Here is a 17322-nt window from a genome sequence, read left to right as displayed (position 1 = left end):
GGAACCAGAAGGTGGTTATGTTGAGCTTCAAAGTCAACAACCTTATATTTATATGATGAAATTTCTTGTATGCACTTCTTTAATTTAAACTGTTTGTTGTTTTCAACATTTCTTTTATGTTTATTCTTTTCCTATTGCTCATCACAATCTATGACACTAAGACTCTGTTCGTACTTTCTCAGAAAACATGGATTCATCATCAATTCCAGATTGTGTCGATAAATGGGTGAACAATATCCATGAACAAAATGTTCATCACGAGAAAGAAAGTATTGCCAATAGTGGACCTCACTTGGGAATGCAGTTTGAATCTGAGGCGGTGGCATATGAATTTTATAATGATTACAGTAAAAGAATTGGATTTGGTATTCGTCGAGAATATGGAAATAAAAGCAGAATAGATGGAGTTTTGACTTCGAGAAGATTCACATGCTTCAAAGAGGGTGCGCGAGTTGTTGACAAAAGACGTCAACCGACGGCGGAGTCTAGAGCAGAAACCAGAACAGGATGCACAGCGCGTATGGTTATTTCACTTGATCGAAAGATAGGGAAGTATTGACGACTCTTTCGAGTCCAAACAGTCCCATGTTGATTGAATGGGATAGATAACCACATACAAATGCTTCAAAGTAACCGAAGAAATTATACTTACTTAATATCATATGAAGCATTTTCTTCCACTCAGACACAAGTAACCCAAGAAATTATATTTCATATGTAAGGTAAGTCTTTAGGCTACAAACGTCATCTTGTTATCTCTACCCTTACATAAATCCCCTCTCTAGAAGGAGATTTTCTTCCGTTATTGAAGGACCTTAATTGTATCATTATGCAACAATGCAATGTTTTTCTTCCGACACCCACAAGCGTGGGTAATTTGAGAGATTGTATTTTATATGTAAGGTATGTCCTTAGACTACAAGCAACATTTTTTTTTTATATCTACCCTTACATATGCTCCTTATTTAGGAGGAGAGTCTCCTTTATTTCTGAAGGAACCCTAACCACCTCATTGTATTCCCTCCGTTTCAAAATGAGTGTCGTTTTAGGTCTTTACACGCATATTAAGAAATGCAATGATTCAAAGAGAATGATTATTTTACCAAATTATCCATATTAGCTATTAGTTAGTTTAAAAATTAATACTTTGGAAGTAGTGTGCAGAGTATTAATTGGAGGGTACAATTGAAAAGAAAAAGTTATTATTGCATTGAAAACTGAAAGTGACATTCATTTTAAAATAGTTTTTTTGGCTAAAGCGACGCTAATTTTGAAACGGAGGGAGTAATATTTTATTACAGTTATTGAATGTCAACAATTATTTTAACGAATGTAGTTTTCATGTTATGCATACAACATATCCTTCATGATAATCTATACTCATAACCACATACATTATAGATTCGATGATGGATTTAAATAATGTTACTAAAGCATAAGGTTATTTAGGACACAATTTTTGACACTTAAAACATATATAATGGTACTAAAAGAGCTTCAAGAAGTGTTTGGTGTTGCAATATTCATTAAACAATATTCATAAAACAAGAGTGAAATTGACAACCTTAAGAAATACAATAACAATTGAACAATATTCACTCAAGCAAGTATTACTTCACAAAAATCTTGAACTAAAACTCCCCTTTTTCACTAATATAGTTCAATTTTTCGAGAACAAAATACATACAAAAGGAGAAAAAAAAAGTTGGAACCCACTTCCTTCAAGCACCTAGCTAGAAAAATCCAAGCACATCCTAGAGTGGTTTTAAATTGAGGTTTAGGCTATCTCAGCTATATAAATTAGGCTTAATAGCAGTTTTTGCCCCCTAACTTTCACGAAGTTGCGATTTTAGCTCTTTATGAAAATAAACTATAAATTTGTCCCCTAAGTTTTACAACTATAGCAGTTTTGGCCCCCCAAAGTCAATTTTTGGTAAAAAAATAACACGTGGCACCTCATTTAGGGTGCCACGTCAGCGTAGACCGAGTCAAAATTGAACTTAGGGGCCAAAACGCCACAGATGCAAAACTTAGAGGGCGATTTTATAGTTTTTTTTTCTTGGGGGATCAAAATCACAACTTTGAGAAAGTTAAGGGACTAAAACTGCTATTATTAAGCCTATAAATTACTACCGAATAGACTCATCTTAACCAAACTTAATTTGCAAAATGAGACTTATCAATTATGATTTTGTAAGCTTCAATCTACATGCACTATAACACCGCTAAACGGCGGTGAAACTTCTCACTTATAAACATAATAACAAAAAAACATGTACAATAAAACATATTGAAAATAACATTGTTTAATTTGTTTAATGCGCCTGTATACACCAATAATCAAAGTGGATATGGATATACATAAGGGTTGCTAATTTACATTCATTTAAAAATATTAAAGCTCCGTTTGGATTAAGCATATTTTGAACTTATGAGAAAGAGCTTATGCAAATAAATAAATTTTTATATTAATTTATAAATTTTCACTAGCGAAAATTTTATCTTCATAAATTGTTTTTTCATAAACTACCTTAATAAGGTCATGAATAACAAATAAAAATTTATTTATTTGCATAAGCTCTTTTGTATAAGTTCAATCCAAATGGGCCCTAAGGAGTAAATTAGCAACTGACACCTACCTAAAACCATTATGGAGTAAGTTAGCAACTTACACTCACTTGATATTTACATTCATTTTTAGAAGTTTTATCAAATTATTTACACCTACCTTACTAGTTATTTACATACACTTTCATCATTCCAAAATGGCTCACACAAGTTTTTTTTTTTTTATAAACAAACATAAGAAACTGGTTGTAAATTAATAAAATGGGTGTTAAATATTTAAAGAAAAATAGGTGTAAATAGCAAAGTGGGTGTTAATAATTTAAGGAAACTTACAAAACTAACCCTCAGCTACTGGTTTTAAATAACAAAGGTTAGCGTTTTTTTAGTCAAAATCAAGTGGGTGTAAGTGAATAATTTACTCATTAGTGATTTTAGGTGGGTGTAAATTATTAGCCCTCTGTATATATTATGTTAGTATTATATTTAATTATACATAAATTGATATAAAAAATATATATGTGTATTGATGTCGGTGTCTTATATTTTCAAGATTAACAGTGTGAGCACCTTTGAGTCTGTGTCGTATCAGTTATCCGTGTTAGAGTTTGTGTTTCATAGACAATAACCAAATACACCCTTAAGAGAAAATTACTCTTCTCATTTTGAATTATGCTCATTCCTTTAATTCTACACGAGTTAACTCACGTTCGACATTTTCCAGCGTGAGTTAACTCACGCTGCCACTTTTAAGATCGTTTGAATTGGCTTAAAAAGTGATTGAATTGATCTTAAAAGTGCCAGCGTAAATTAACTCACACTGAAAAAATGCCGAAGTCACGCTAAATTAAGGGAATGAACAAAATTCAAAGTCAGAAGAGCAATTTTCTAACAATTTAATAGTACTTCATGCGTGACTATGCCCAAAACTTGATGAAAATTACTTTTCTCACTTTCAACTTTTTATACAAACTGTTAGAAATTAAATCAAGAAATATCTAGAAGAGTATAGAAGCTTGGAGTTACTCTTTGTCATTAAGAGTTAAAAATATCTATATTATGTAGCACCACCTAGAATAATCTTGTAACCAAAAGAATAATCTAGTGCTGATTGTACACCACCTCTATAGGAATAATCTAGCACCATCCATAGCTAGAAAAATCTTGTAACCGACATTAAGTTTAAGAGCCTATAAAAGGCACATGCTTGTACCATATTGTATCATCAAGTCTTCGACAATAAAATTAGTGTGTGTTCAAAGAAATTCTCCATTGTTCTCTTAGTTATTACTTTGTGAGTTTGTGTCTCACTGATATCACAAACACATGGAAAATACGGTTTTTCCCCTAACAGTAGTTAACTATTGTTACGTCTTTAGTTAACTACCGTTGAGCCAATTGCAGTTGACTCAGCTGCACCTAAGTGTAGTTCCTAGCAAATCATCAATTGTTATTTTGTTCGTTTCGGTCGAAAAATCAAAATAAATCGAGACTTATTAGAAAGGTTATAGAACTTTACATATCATATCTACTTATTTTTATAGAGGTGTCTGTAAAAACCATCGGCAGTTAGATGAAGTTATATTGGTATTTCTTTGGGGTTTCCTATTTGATTTGAATCTTGATTTCACTGTTCTTTCTGCACTCATTCGTTTTTTTTCGTTTTCTCCCGCTCGTTCTTCACCATTTTGGGGTTCGAATTTTCATTCAGGTATTTTCTCTATCATTCTTTCTTTGCTCAAGGTGATTTTAGTCCTTTTCAAATCTTGTTCATACCATATTCAAATCTTCTTGGGGGATTAGGGTTTAAAACCGTTAATTAGGGCTTTTTTAAGGTGAGAGATTGACTGTTTTTTCATGAAATCAAACCGTCAATCACATTGAGTATTATTATTAACATCATTAAATCGATAATTTGTTGGTTTTATTTTACTATTTTTGTTCTTTCATAACTCTCGGTTGTGGTCTCTGTTAGAATTTCGGTTGATTCATAATTCTCTCGCCCTTGATCAATATGTTATGTGAATCCGTGCTTATTAGGGTTTAAAACCTTTAATTGGGCTGTGAGAGATTTTGTGAAATTGAATGTGTGTGTTTTCATATGGATTCATAATTCTCTCTCTCGCCCTTGATCAATATGTTATGTGAATCCATGCTTATTAGGGTTTAAAACCTTTGATTTGAATTTCACACTGTTTTCATATAATTAATTATCTTGCTGCCTTTGATGAATAACAAAAGTTGCTAAGATGGAAAACAACGACCTATTTCCTGCTAAGAAGCAAGAAGCTGAGGAAACTAAGTTTATTTCTGAGGAGAAGCCTCCTCCTCCTGTGACGACCAAAGTTGCTAAGATGGAATATACCAACTGGTCTCCATTCCTGAAGGAAAACTGCGAACGGTATCTTGCTAAGAAGAAAGAAGAGGACAGAAAGTATTTATCTGAAATTCTTCGTCCTCCTGCTGTGAAGACCAACATTGCCGACTACAAAACCATTGCCGACAATCATACTTTAACGACTACAAAACCATTTCCCAACCCAAATGAAGGTAAGTTTGTGTCCTGTCTCTTTCTTTTTAACTTTCAACAGTATTAAAATATCCTCACCCTTTGTTTTCTTATTTGATCTGAATGATGAACAGGATTAAAAGTTGAAAGCTTTGAAGGAGATCCTTTTGCAACGACTAACCTATTTTCTAAAAATAAAGAAATGGAAAGTAAACTACGTTGTTGTCAGCCTTCTAACATATTTATCGACCCGCTTCTTGCTGAGAAGCATCTTGTGACGTCTGATCCTGTGACGTCTGACACGCTTCTTGCTGAGGAGCGTCCTGTGACATCCGACACGCTTTTTGTGATGTCTGACCCATTTCTTGCTGAAAGTAAGTTTCTGCCTTGTTATTTTTTTTTTTAAAACATTCACCCATATTAATAAATGGTCACCCTTTGGTATCTTATTTGATGAAAAATGAATAGGAGTTGCTAAGAGGGTAGAGGAAGAGCCTCTTGAGACGACCAATCCGGTTTGCAACCCTTTTCCTGCTAAGAAAGAAAAGGAAAGTAAGTTCGTAAGGACCAAACCGCTTGTTGCTGAGAAGCATCCTGTGATGTCTGACCCGTTTCTTGCTGAGAGGCCTCCTCACATGTTTCTAAACATTTTTTTTGCTTATCAGCAAAAAGTGGAAAGTAAGTTTGTGCCTTGTCCTTTTCTTTTTTACCTTTCTAACATATTAAAATATTTTCATCCTTTGCTTTCTCATCTAATCAAAACAATAAACAGAACTTGCTGAGATGCTAAAAATAGAGAGCATAGAGGGAGAGCCTCAAGTCACGACCGACCCTCTTGTTGCCAAGAAGCATCATGTGTCGACCATGTTTCTAAACCTTTTTCTTGCTTATAAACAAGAAGTTGAAAGTAAGTTTGTGCCATGTCTTTTTCTTTTTTAACAGTCAACCATATTAAAATTCATCCTTTGCTTTTGTATCTAATCAAAACAATAAACAGGAGTTGCTAAGATGCTAAAAAAAGATAGCATAGATGGAGAGCCTTTTTTGACGACTGACCCTATTCTTGCTGAGAAGCCTCCCGTTCTTGCTTATCAGCAGGAAGTGGAAAGTAAGTTTGAGTCTTGTCTTATTCCTTTTTGATCAAAAACATATTAAAATATCCTCACCGTTTGGGTTCTTATTTTTATCAAAACAATGAACAAAAGGCTCTAAGAAGAAAGAAGAGGAAAGTAATACAACCAACATTGCCGAGAAGCATACTTTGACATACTTTGACGACAAACCTGTTTCACAACCTGCATCATCATGTGAAGCAGCTACCTGAAGGTAAGTTTGAGTCATGCCTTGTTCTTTTTTTTTATCAAAACATATTAAAATATCCTCACCTTTGTTTGTTATTTGATCAAAACAATAAACAGAATTTGCCAATGAGGGGTGCCTTTCAAACAACAAAGAGGACAATCCCTTTGCACCATTTGGATGATGGGATCAGAAATTAAGTGTATATGTTGATTTTTGTTCAAAGTATCTATCCCTTTTGATTATTATATTTCAAAATTTCCCTGGAGACACTTGTAATATTGGGTTTGTAACAGATGAACTCTTTCTGTTTTATTATTTTTTTGACAAAACTCTTACTATTTCTTATTTCCTATTGTCATATCAGTTATAACTAAAGGTAGTATAGATTACAATGGAGGAAGAACCAAAACTCAACTTTGAAATTACCGCATTGAGTTGAAAATAAATTATTACTTAATTATGCTTTGAAATATGCAAACCTTATTGCAATAATCACATCTTACTTTTATCTGAATCAAATTTGGAATACTGATTTGATTCTCTACAATTGTATGCTATAATTCTTCGACTTTAGGATGAGTTTTGTTGCTTCGTACCAGAACTGGTGAAATCTTTCAGTCTCGAGAGGAGAAGAGTTTTAATTATATTCTGTTAAACATGTTGCTGAACTTTAAGCATTATTATTTGGTGAATTTTGATGAATAAAATTGGCAGGGTTAGTTGATGGTTTATGACTTAAGGTGCTATTTTATAATCATTTCACCTAATTACTTATCTGCATCATAATTCATAAAGTTTGCAGCTATAAAGGGCTGATCATAATCAGACAAGTTAGCAGCAATAAAGATATTATATCATTGGAAATAATTTTTTAAGTTACAAATACTATATCTAATACCAATACACATTCACATACACATCATAATATTTGACATCCATCTTAATCCTCATTCATGAAAAAACAATCTAAAGAATGATACACATTTTGCTTATTGTTAATTGTGCTAAGATTTTTACTCCAAGATGGTTCTACAAGAGAGACAGGTTAATCCTGCTGCTAGTTTGCTACATAGTCCCTCTGCCCTTGTAGTTTAAACAACCTCATGGTAATGGAAATGTTGGAGGCAAACCTTTCCTCAAGAACAACAATTCCGGTAGATTCTGCACAGTGTGGTTACCTTCTTCTTTAAGCATAGTTGTTCTCTAGGTTACAGGTTCAGGAAGTCTGACAACAATGTTAGTTATGAGCAATTCCTGCTCCTGTTTCTGTCAATTCGGAATCCAGCACCATTGCTCCTCTGATAAGCATCACTCCAAAACAATTGCAAGGACTTTTGATTCTTTTATCTCCCATTGTTAATGCTATCTCCATTAATCTTGTTAGTTTTCATCACATCAATGTTGCATCTTCTTCTCAAGGTAAGGTTTCTACTTGGTGAATTGTCAATGCAAAAGTGAGCCACCAACCATACTACCTCTTCTTTCCATAGGGTCAAATACAATCTGAGACTCACCAGACATATTTTCCTTTTTGTCATGTTTCCTTTTAACCTTCTCAAGCATTGTAAAACTTAAACCTAGTTGAAGGCATTGACAACTAGCACAAGTAATGCTCAACAAGCTTTGGTTGCAAACAGTAGTAGTATACTAATTGAATTGAGTTTCTTTTTTTTTACTGTAAAAATGATAGAATCATCTATTGTTGTTTTTTATTACAAGTGGACCATTTTATCTCTTTTCTTATGACTGTGGCCAAACACGGGTCTATGCAAATACAAATCAACAAAAGATTTACTTATAGAATTAGAGCCCCTTAGTTTTATAACTTTGGTCATATTCAGTGTACTTACTGGTATAAATGAAATAGCAAATCACTCAACATTCAAGACAAGATCATAACATCAAGTATGAAGCAATTAAGCTTTCATATTTTCCTTACAAAAGAACCATCTGATTTTGTTATAATTAACCTTTTGCACTAATCTTTCAGCAATTTCTATAGTGACATAGTAATTGTTGCAGTTAACTGTGGAAGGAAAGTCCCTATTTTTCTAGCACAAAATCCTTGGTATGAAGCCATTCTCTTTTTGTTGCTTATGCATAATTGAATGAATAATTGAATTGAATATGACATAAATTAGTTAGATTATGTTCGCTAATGTGCTGTGTTGTTTCATTTTTTCATGCTTATAGAAATATTGGGATACGGGTCTGTTTCGATTCAATTGAGTTATTTGAGCTTATATACTAGCTAAATTACTTCTGAGACTATTTGTGTGAGCTTATGAAAATAGATTATGACATGTTCATTAGTTGTTTTCAGCTTATTTTCATAAGCTCTCTAGGATAGCTTATGAAAACAACTTATAGCCTATATGAAGACAATTTGACGTTATTTTATCTTTGGTTATAGAAAGATCTTATAACAAACTTTGGTTTGATGAATTCGGTGACGGGCACATGGTGACGAGTTGCTATCTTTCATATATTTGTCAAAAGGCTACGTATGTGCAAAAATTGAAATTCTGAAAACAAACAAATCACAGTAGTATTATAACAAACTACGTTTACATTGGATCGGATTTGAAGCATACATTATGAAATGTGCATGCTTAGTAGTTAACAGACGCATCGACAAACGTACAAGTGACTTGGCAGGCATACCATCCAAATTCCATTTCCAATCTTAGACAATCAAACCATAAAACATCTAATGCATGGTGAAGAAAAAACAACTCTAAGTAATAGTGATGAAAATAAAACAACAATATCTCAAGGTGCATAGCACAGCATCTAAACTCTAGTATTAAAACTAAGGTGATACCAAACTCTCAACGTAGAGCTTTGAGTTTACCCAACTGAAGTCTTCAATCTTGATAGTCCTTGTAGTGTGATATTTGCGATCGTAAACAACCCACTTCAATTTAGAAAACTCTCTAAACAAGAGCAGCACATTGTTGTCATCCTCAGAAATGTATACCATCTTAGGATCCTGACAATAAAGACCAAGGGAAGAAGAAAAAGGAAGATGGATCAATTTAATCCAAGATTCTTTATTACCGTATTCCTTCATAAGCCAAACATCAATCAATGAGTCAGAGCAAGAAAATACACACAAACAATCCTTCATGATACCCAACGTCAAGTTACTTGGCATTCCATAATCAGGCTGTGAAATCTCTTGATAAGACTCTTTCCCCAAATGAAGAGAAACAATGGCTTGTGTGCGATTTATTTCACCTACTACATCTGCACTTCCTGCAACTAACGGAACTAATATACCATTTGGTGAGACAGCCTAATCCATTAATCACAAAAGAAGCGCATCAGTACAAGAAGGCGGATATTGATCCTGCAAGTGGAGTGGCTCTCCATACTACAGAGGTCGCTTGGGAGCACATGCCTATCTGTGTACTGTTCTATTCTAAAAAGAAAGAATTGAGTATTAACATTAGAATTTGCAAACCAATTAACTGTGCCACCGACTATTATTCCCTCTTTACCAGAAGGGATCATCATAGAAGGAAAATCCTGAATCCTTCTCCATGAATCTGCAACAAAGTGTGAATGTTGACTTGAGTTTTGCAACCCTTCATGTGAATGCCACGATATTCAAAATCATAACAAAAAACAGAAACAGCCTTGTAACGATGGATAAAAGGATCATAACCAAATGCATATATAGTTCTACCACGTTGAGGTGGAATATCTAAAGAGGGTAATTCCTTGACTTTTCTAATCGTAGGGTTCCAAAGAGCTGCAAGAGTGTTATTAATAGCGAAACAAAAGAGACCATCACAGGAAGCGATGAGAGCATCGTAGTGTTTAGGATCAATGAGAGAGTAATCGAGTTGTGTGGGATTAGAGGTGAAAATAGCGTCGAGATGAAGAGAGTCGAGTGGGTAAGACGTTAAGGTAAAGTGATTTATGGGGACCCATTTGCTTGTGAAAAAGAGGTGGCGTTTGGTTGGTGACTTACGAAGGTGTTTCTTAGCAAAATCAGGATCATTTGAGATTAGAGAATTCCATGACTTGCAAAAGTCAGCGGAGTTGCATGAGAAATTTGACGGGGAATCTGCATGAGATCCAATGGCAGTGAATCACAACCACCGAGTGCTAGGGTTTCGTTCGAAGAAGCGGTTGAATTGTCGTTGTTTGATGAAAGAGAACCGCTGAGTGTTAGGGTTCCGATCATGCTTTGTGAATCAGAAGAATACAATGAACTGTTTGTGTTTGCTTTGGTGCTAAACGTAAAGATCTGAGTTTTAGGGATTTCTTTGTTGACCTAATAATGATTTCAGGAGGGAATATATATAGATTTTCCCTACGAGATCAATCAAATTTGCGGAACAAAAATCGTTATTTCCTTTTAATTTAATTAAATTATCATATCCCTTTTACAAATATGATTGATATTTTTCCGCTTAGCTCAGTTGGCCATAAAATATGCAAGGTCTGGGGTTCAAACCCCCCGCTCAAGATTCCTAAGGTGATTTTTTTTATTCTTTTATGCATGAGATTAATTTTGTGTTAGGCATGTTATAGTTCTCTTAACTTCATTAACTTTTTCGTAGACAAATAGAAACTTTGTTTGAATATTTTAATTGATGATATATACCTATCCAATGCATTTGAGCACTGTTAAGAGCATGAAAAAACCATTCATCAAAAGGGCTGGTTATTCGCACAGTTGTTGAATAGGTGCATCAGAAGGGACAACCCATCTAAAGGAAGATACCGTGAATTTTATCAATGTGACTTTGATATTGCTGGTTCATCTGCAACAATGGCTCCAGATTTTGAGGTTGTTAGAATTTTGACTTAATTGCTTGATGAGCTGAAAATTGGGGATTTTGAGGTAAATTTTTATAACTCTCCTGCTGCAAAATATATTGGTTTTCTGAATTTGTAGAACTAATTGGACTGTTTACCAAGTTCATCATTTGATATTTCTATAACCATTATCTTTTATGGTCTGTCTATACATAGTTTGGACTTTGGTGAGCGGTTATTGACATAGTACAATATCAGAATATACATTACTATAAATGATAGGCTTATAAGTTTCATTATTTATTTTGAAGTACAACTTTTAATGCCATCTTTGTCGGCATCAGGTCATAGATATGTGTTGCTATCGGACTACCTGCTGGTTAATGAGTTTTTGCGTGCTAAATCTGAATGATTTTAATCAACTCGACTCAAGTGATATGCCTGCTTGCTGATGTGATCTTTGCAATAATCTTGTTAAATGTGACTGGTTTACTCATTTTTGCTATAATTTAACCTTATAATAATATCATTCATTTGGATGTTCCTGTTGATTGATTTTACGGGAGCCCGTGATATTGTTAAAAGTGACTAGGTTACTCGTCCCAGATTGCTTCCTATAATTTAACCTTATAGTATCATTCATTTGAGTGTATCTGGTGATTGACATTTTCCAACTTAGTGGTTAAATTTTGTACTCATTAATGTCTTCAAATTATATTATGTGTGTTTCCTTATGATCTTTCTGTCGTAATTCTTTTTACTTTCACAGGTAAAGTTGAACCATAGAAAGTTACTCGATGGCATGATGCAAATATGTGGAGTACCTCCTGAAAAGTTTAGGACTATATGTTCGAAGTATTGATAAGTTAGACAAACAATCATTCGAACAGATAAGAAAAGAAATGGTGCGTACATATGTTGTTTCTTTCTATTTCCTTTATAATTATTTTTAGGGGAAATTACATTCACCTCCCCTGAGGTTTATTAAAATGACACTGACACTCCCTCTAGTTTTAAAACTTACACGAACCTCCCTCAAGTTTTTATGAAATAAACAAACACCTCCCTTATCTATTAACACCGTTAATTTTCCGTTATCTTTTCTGGTTTGAAGAATAGCGACGTGAGCAACGAAATCGGCAACACAAACAAGCAAGAACATATTCTTCATGATTGTTGAAAGAGAGCATTCTAACAATTGCATTCAAAATTTTAATGTCCTTGCAAGTATATTGCTGTAAATTGGCTTAGGATTTTGAGACATACGAAAGTTGTTGCCATTTAGAATATGTCTGGTTACAATTCTTTGCCACATTAATATTTTCTCTAAACTGTTAAGTAATGTGGTTTTTACTGACTTTCATGCTGTAGGTGGAAGAGAAAGGATTAACTGTTGAGACAGCTGACAGAATTGGAACTTTTGTTAGAGAGAAAGGACATCCTTTAACGTTGTTAGAGAAGCTTAAACAAGAAGGCAGTGCTTTCTTAGAAAAATGCTGGATCTGTTGATGCATTAAATTACCTGGAAATTTTATTTAAAGCTCTGGATGAATCAAAACGCCTTGATAAGGTGGTTTTTGACTTGAGTCTTGCCAGAGGTCTTGATTATTACACTGGAGTTATATTTGAAGCTGTTTTCAAAGGGGGTGTTGAGGTAATTCTCGTGTCTTTTCTCTCCATTCTGAAATGTTTCTTCATTAGTCCCTTCATCCTTTGAGAGGCACAATGCATTATTTCAGCCCAGATATAGTGGATGTTCACTGTCTTGTTACAAAATGTTGGATTAAGACTCATGTACAAGACTCTTAAGAAAATAATATTAAGACTCTTGTACAACTCTAGATGCAACAAGCTAATCCCATTTTAATAAATTGTTTTAAAGCATGCTAGTCTAAACATAAGATGTAATGAAGGATTAACTGTTATTTTCTGGGTTAAACAAAAGGAGTTTTCTCACTCAAAATAAGGTTGAAAAGAAGCGAGTAAAATTAATTGAAAGGTCATTTTAAATCTTAAGTCATATCAGACAACAGAAGCTTTAGATTTTTTAGGCGGAGATATTAACTTTAATGGGGGAAGTTTTTGTATGAAAGATTGTGGATTTAAACATTATTAATGGTTTGAGTGGATAAGATAAATAGGAGGTGTGAGATGGGATTTAAGGTCCAATTCTTGGTTATATGGAGTCTGTACAGACTACCTTCTAAATTAGGATTTAGTTTTAATGGATTATGCGGTGAGTTTAAGTAAGAACTGACTTGGTTTTAATGATTTGGTTCTTATGCTGCAGTATTTAAATCTGCGCAGACTAAGATTTGTTTTTCATCTTTTGTTAGAAAATAATTTTGTTGGTTTCTATGTTTTAACACTTGCTTTTTGAAGAGGGGTATATTGCGCTCGGATATTCAGAGAAATTGGAGTTTTTGAAATGACGGTTCTGTTTATTCTCGAATCTCTGTTCTATCTTTTGCTTCTGTAGGAGTATTTCTTACCCTTCAATGATGCCTCTCCTCTGTCTGTTTCATTTGCATAGTTTTTATTGAAATTCTTCAGCTTATATTAAGCAATGGATATATGGTTTTTTTTACACAGGTTGGTTCAATTGCTGCTGGTGGTCGATATGATAACCTGATAGGGATGTTTGGTTCGAAGCAAGGTCCAGCAGTTGGTGTAAGTCTGGGAATCGAGAGAGTATTTGCCATAATGGAGCAACAACAGAAGGATCAGAACCAGGCGATCATAATGCTTGATATCTAACTTCCGTAGTTTTTTATGTCAATACAAAGAAATATTCCTTGATTATTCTGGGTATTGAATCCCATTTTAACACAAGTTATTTTCTAATCCTAACTGCCATTACATAGTTGAGTCACTAGTTATTTCCTAAACCATCTCCTCCATCAGACAAATACTCCTGCTGTTTCTTATGCTGTCTGATTCATCACCAAGGTTATGCATTTAATCACTGGGGATGTTTGCAGCTGACTTATACCTATTTTCTTTCATTCGTTCTTCTTTTCCTTGGAATATTATAAAGCTAACCAAACATATTTTTCCTAAATTCTTTGGAATAAAATTCTCATCTTTATATTCCAAGGAATGTTATTCCTAGGAATAAATTTGATAAACTTGAAACAAACACACCCTTTGTATTTTAATGTTCGATGTATTTTAGAGTTGAAAGAGTATAGGTTTTGCTAACATTTGATGTTTCATATTCATTTGTTAAATTTAGTTGAGAGAACAACTTATGTAACAGTTCCATTATTTTATTGTCTGCGAAACTTTTTACATGGGAATATATTCATGGGAATAATGGAAGTTATGGGAAGTTACTCCATTCCCAGGAACCTTTATACCCAGGAATATTTTTTTCTCAACCTCATAACAAACATGGGTATAATCATTCCCTAGCTATGTATTCCCGGGAATGTCATTCTTAACCTTGAAACAAACACCCCTTAGGTTTCTTTTTGTTAATTGTCATTCAATACGCTTTTGATTTTATAATTCCATTTTTAGAAGTTACTTTGAATTTTAAAAAAGTAATAATAATTGAAAGAAGTTGAATGTATATTTTCAACACACAGTGCTTCGGTGTGAGAACACTTATTTGGTGTGGTGAATCTTTCTTTGCTGCTTGAATCTTTTATAGCTGCACAATGAGGGGGCATATACTTAGAAAGATATTAGATAGTTACAACTTACAAGTAGGGTTTTGACTTAGAAAGACACTAGACTATGTTTGGCCCGGCTTATTTTAGACTTCTCTACTCCTTAGTAGGAGAAGTAGGACCAAACGAGCATTCACGCATATAATCGACACCTTCTCTGACAACAATGAGTCTGCAAGATACATGTTCCATTACTTGAATCAACTAAAGAAATAAACTAAAGAGGGCTATGTCAAGAAACTGATTTAATTTAAATGAAATCCAATAACACCAACCTTCTGCATTAAATTGAATGAAATGGTTCATGATGCAAAGTTGAAAAGATATTACAAAATAAGTATCTACGCAGAGATGTGTCGAATCAGAATTGAAAATATTGCAAGAATTATAGGCACAAATAGATCACGAAAGTAAAGAGCTTAATGAAACACCTCAAAATCAAAATCCATTAAGAGATAGTAGGTTTATTAAAACTCTAAAGTAGTATAAAACAACTCGAAACAAGAATACCCAGAATTCATTCATTATATAAAATAAAATCCAATCATTCATCTACAAAATTCATTCATCTATATAAAATCAAATAAATCTCATTTTCTTCATGTGTTTTGTCTATGTACAAATACACAACAAAAAAATGAAATAAAAACAACAAAATCCGAACATGTCCTTAAAATGAAGGAAGCTACAAAGCAAGAACATCAAAGCGAAACTCAGGGATTTCAAAAGCAACTCATATATAGTCTCATTGAAAACACTTTGCATATCATCTAACTATACAAACATAATGTGAGGTGCAGGGATGGAGTCAGGAATTTAAAATTAGGGGGACCGAGTATAAATAGCATAATTTAATTAAAAAATAATTTTTTAAATAGAAAAGGTATATAAGAAACGCTAAACTAATATATATTTTTTGTTTGTTAAAGAAATTTATAACTATATTATTTTTTTGTAGATAGACGAAATGATAAAGTTATTGTGTACTTTCACACGCACAAGTGGAGGTGTCGATGTTCAAACCTTGATCATGGCGTTCGACCTAACAATTTCTGTAATTTTTGCCACGTGAGCTAGAACTTGTGATTTTATAGAGACAAAATATATTTAACTCTATTATTTATGTAGCTTTGATTTTACTTAACTCCCGATCGAACTCTGGATCACAATGACCACATCACCCTAAGAGCCGGAGGATTAATGCAAAAAAAAATGACAATTGATTAAATAAAACAATTTGTATACGAGTGTGAAAAATACGAGATTTTTGTCACAAGATAATATAACGGATAATACATTTAAAGACTAAATTATATTTGTATCCCCTATTTTAATTTTAGGGTTTAATTTGCTCTTTTTTTGTTTTAAAATAGCCTTTTATTTTTTTTGGTTTTAAGAGTAGCCTTTTATTTTTTTTGGTTTTAAGAGTAGCCTTTTATTTTACAAAGCTATATAATTGCGGTTCCATTCAAAATGCGTTATGGAAAGGATCATATAAGAGAATTAAAAATAATATAAAGTATAAGGGTTTTGCTAACAAGTAAACCTTAAACCAAAAGAAGTAGGTTTACATTCAATTCAATAATACATTAACTTTTAAAAGATTATTTTTTTACCATTTCTTAATGCAATATTTCTATTTTTATCTCTTTAACCAATGTCCTAATTAGAGTACTCTTTGGCATTTTTCAATGTATGAAACCAATAATATTAGTAGCCAATTAATCTAGTACCATAATAAAGAAGTTTATATTTTTTTTTGTAAATTAAACATTTTAATAAGATTATTTAGTTGTAGTATATAAAAAAAAATTATTAAAATGTGGGTGGGACCATTGCCTCTAAAAGAATATCATATTTTAAAAATGTACATATACACTATCTACGAAGAGAATATCATATTTTAAAGAAGAATAAAAGTCTGAAAAAAGCAATAGACAACCACATTAGTGGCATCTGCATGCTAGTACAAAGAGAATATCATATTTTAAAAAGTGATTCGTTGAATTGTCCAACCTTCATACCATTTTGAAATGCCCCCACAAACATTTATTGGTTAGTATTTACGACCTTAATGGTGGCATCGTTGAAATGGGCGAGTTACTCTCCTGGAGTGTGTTGTTTTGTCCCTGTCATACATTGAATAATTCGATGGTGGATATTTGGGATGTTTGTTAGCCAAAAGTTGTTGGCTTTCGGGACTTGTCTTGATACCTACTATGGAGCACCAAGGTAGATTCATATACCACCCCAGCGATGATGTCCATCTGGGTGTTGAAAATTGTAAGGTGTCTTGGCGGGTCACTCTTCTTGTCGAATGGTGATAGAGGTGGTGGCTTGAAATTGTTTGACAGGGGGCGTTCCAAAATAGTGGCTAAGGGATAGACTCTTTTGTTCCCTCTAGATTTCCATCACCATTGTTCTCGTTTTGTTGTTGATGACTTATTGTTACACAACGCAATTCATCACATTTGTTTAATTCCTTGTCCCTAAATTTAT

General features: G+C 33.3%; 4 protein-coding genes across 4 annotated transcripts; 3 read left to right on the top strand and 1 right to left on the bottom strand.

Moving 5' to 3' along the window:
- The first annotated feature begins 187 nt into the window (after positions 1-187).
- LOC25483751 (protein FAR1-RELATED SEQUENCE 12) lies at positions 188-559 on the top strand. The gene has a single exon (XM_013612455.2). The coding sequence runs from the start codon at positions 188-190 to the stop codon at positions 557-559; it is 372 nt and encodes a 123-aa protein (XP_013467909.2).
- Positions 560-4102: 3543 nt separating this feature from the next.
- LOC112418590 (uncharacterized) lies at positions 4103-11156 on the top strand. The gene is made up of 8 exons (XM_024775000.2): positions 4103-4276; positions 4807-5115; positions 5209-5448; positions 5543-5752; positions 5847-5981; positions 6072-6182; positions 6280-6400; positions 11067-11156. Exons 2-7 carry the CDS (start codon positions 4815-4817, stop codon positions 6396-6398), a joined length of 1116 nt encoding a protein of 371 aa, XP_024630768.2. The 5' UTR covers positions 4103-4276; positions 4807-4814; the 3' UTR covers positions 6399-6400; positions 11067-11156.
- On the bottom strand, positions 9189-10571 carry LOC25483749 (F-box/kelch-repeat protein At3g23880). The gene is made up of 3 exons (XM_024774999.1): positions 10547-10571; positions 10009-10451; positions 9189-9674 (listed from the first exon to the last, which is right to left on the bottom strand). Exons 1-3 carry the CDS (start codon positions 10569-10571, stop codon positions 9189-9191), a joined length of 954 nt encoding a protein of 317 aa, XP_024630767.1.
- A 6-nt stretch (positions 11157-11162) lies between the features above and the next one.
- On the top strand, positions 11163-13906 carry LOC25483748 (histidine--tRNA ligase, cytoplasmic). Its single transcript, XM_024774998.1, has 4 exons — positions 11163-11180; positions 12521-12626; positions 12691-12803; positions 13742-13906. Exons 1-4 carry the CDS (start codon positions 11163-11165, stop codon positions 13904-13906), a joined length of 402 nt encoding a protein of 133 aa, XP_024630766.1.
- Positions 13907-17322: the final 3416 nt, after the last annotated feature.

This window comes from Medicago truncatula, chromosome 1, assembly GCF_003473485.1.
Source record: "Medicago truncatula cultivar Jemalong A17 chromosome 1, MtrunA17r5.0-ANR, whole genome shotgun sequence".
Taxonomy (NCBI): domain Eukaryota; kingdom Viridiplantae; phylum Streptophyta; class Magnoliopsida; order Fabales; family Fabaceae; genus Medicago; species Medicago truncatula.
The sequence above is the reverse complement of the archived record's forward strand: the minus strand, read 5'-3'. Positions and strand labels throughout refer to the sequence as shown.

Bases quoted from the DNA above. Each gene is read 5' to 3' on its own strand.
- LOC112418590 (XM_024775000.2), top strand. From the start codon at position 4,815: ATGGAAAACAACGACCTATTTCCTGCTAAGAAGCAAGAAGCTGAGGAA. The intron at 5,753-5,846 runs GTAAGTTTGTGC...AACAATAAACAG, and splicing joins TTATCAGCAAAAAGTGGAAA to AACTTGCTGAGATGCTAAAA. The intron at 6,183-6,279 runs GTAAGTTTGAGT...AATGAACAAAAG, and splicing joins TTATCAGCAGGAAGTGGAAA to GCTCTAAGAAGAAAGAAGAG.
- LOC25483751 (XM_013612455.2), top strand. From the start codon at position 188: ATGGATTCATCATCAATTCCAGATTGTGTCGATAAATGGGTGAACAAT.
- LOC25483749 (XM_024774999.1), bottom strand. From the start codon at position 10,571: ATGATCGGAACCCTAACACTCAGCG. The intron at 10,452-10,546 runs GTTCTCTTTCAT...GATCTCATGCAG, and splicing joins CGGAACCCTAACACTCAGCG to ATTCCCCGTCAAATTTCTCA. The intron at 9,675-10,008 runs GTTTTTTGTTAT...TTAATGGATTAG, and splicing joins ATCGTTACAAGGCTGTTTCT to GCTGTCTCACCAAATGGTAT.
- LOC25483748 (XM_024774998.1), top strand. The intron at 12,627-12,690 runs GTGCTTTCTTAG...TTTTATTTAAAG, and splicing joins GAAGCTTAAACAAGAAGGCA to CTCTGGATGAATCAAAACGC. The intron at 12,804-13,741 runs GTAATTCTCGTG...TTTTTTACACAG, and splicing joins TTTTCAAAGGGGGTGTTGAG to GTTGGTTCAATTGCTGCTGG.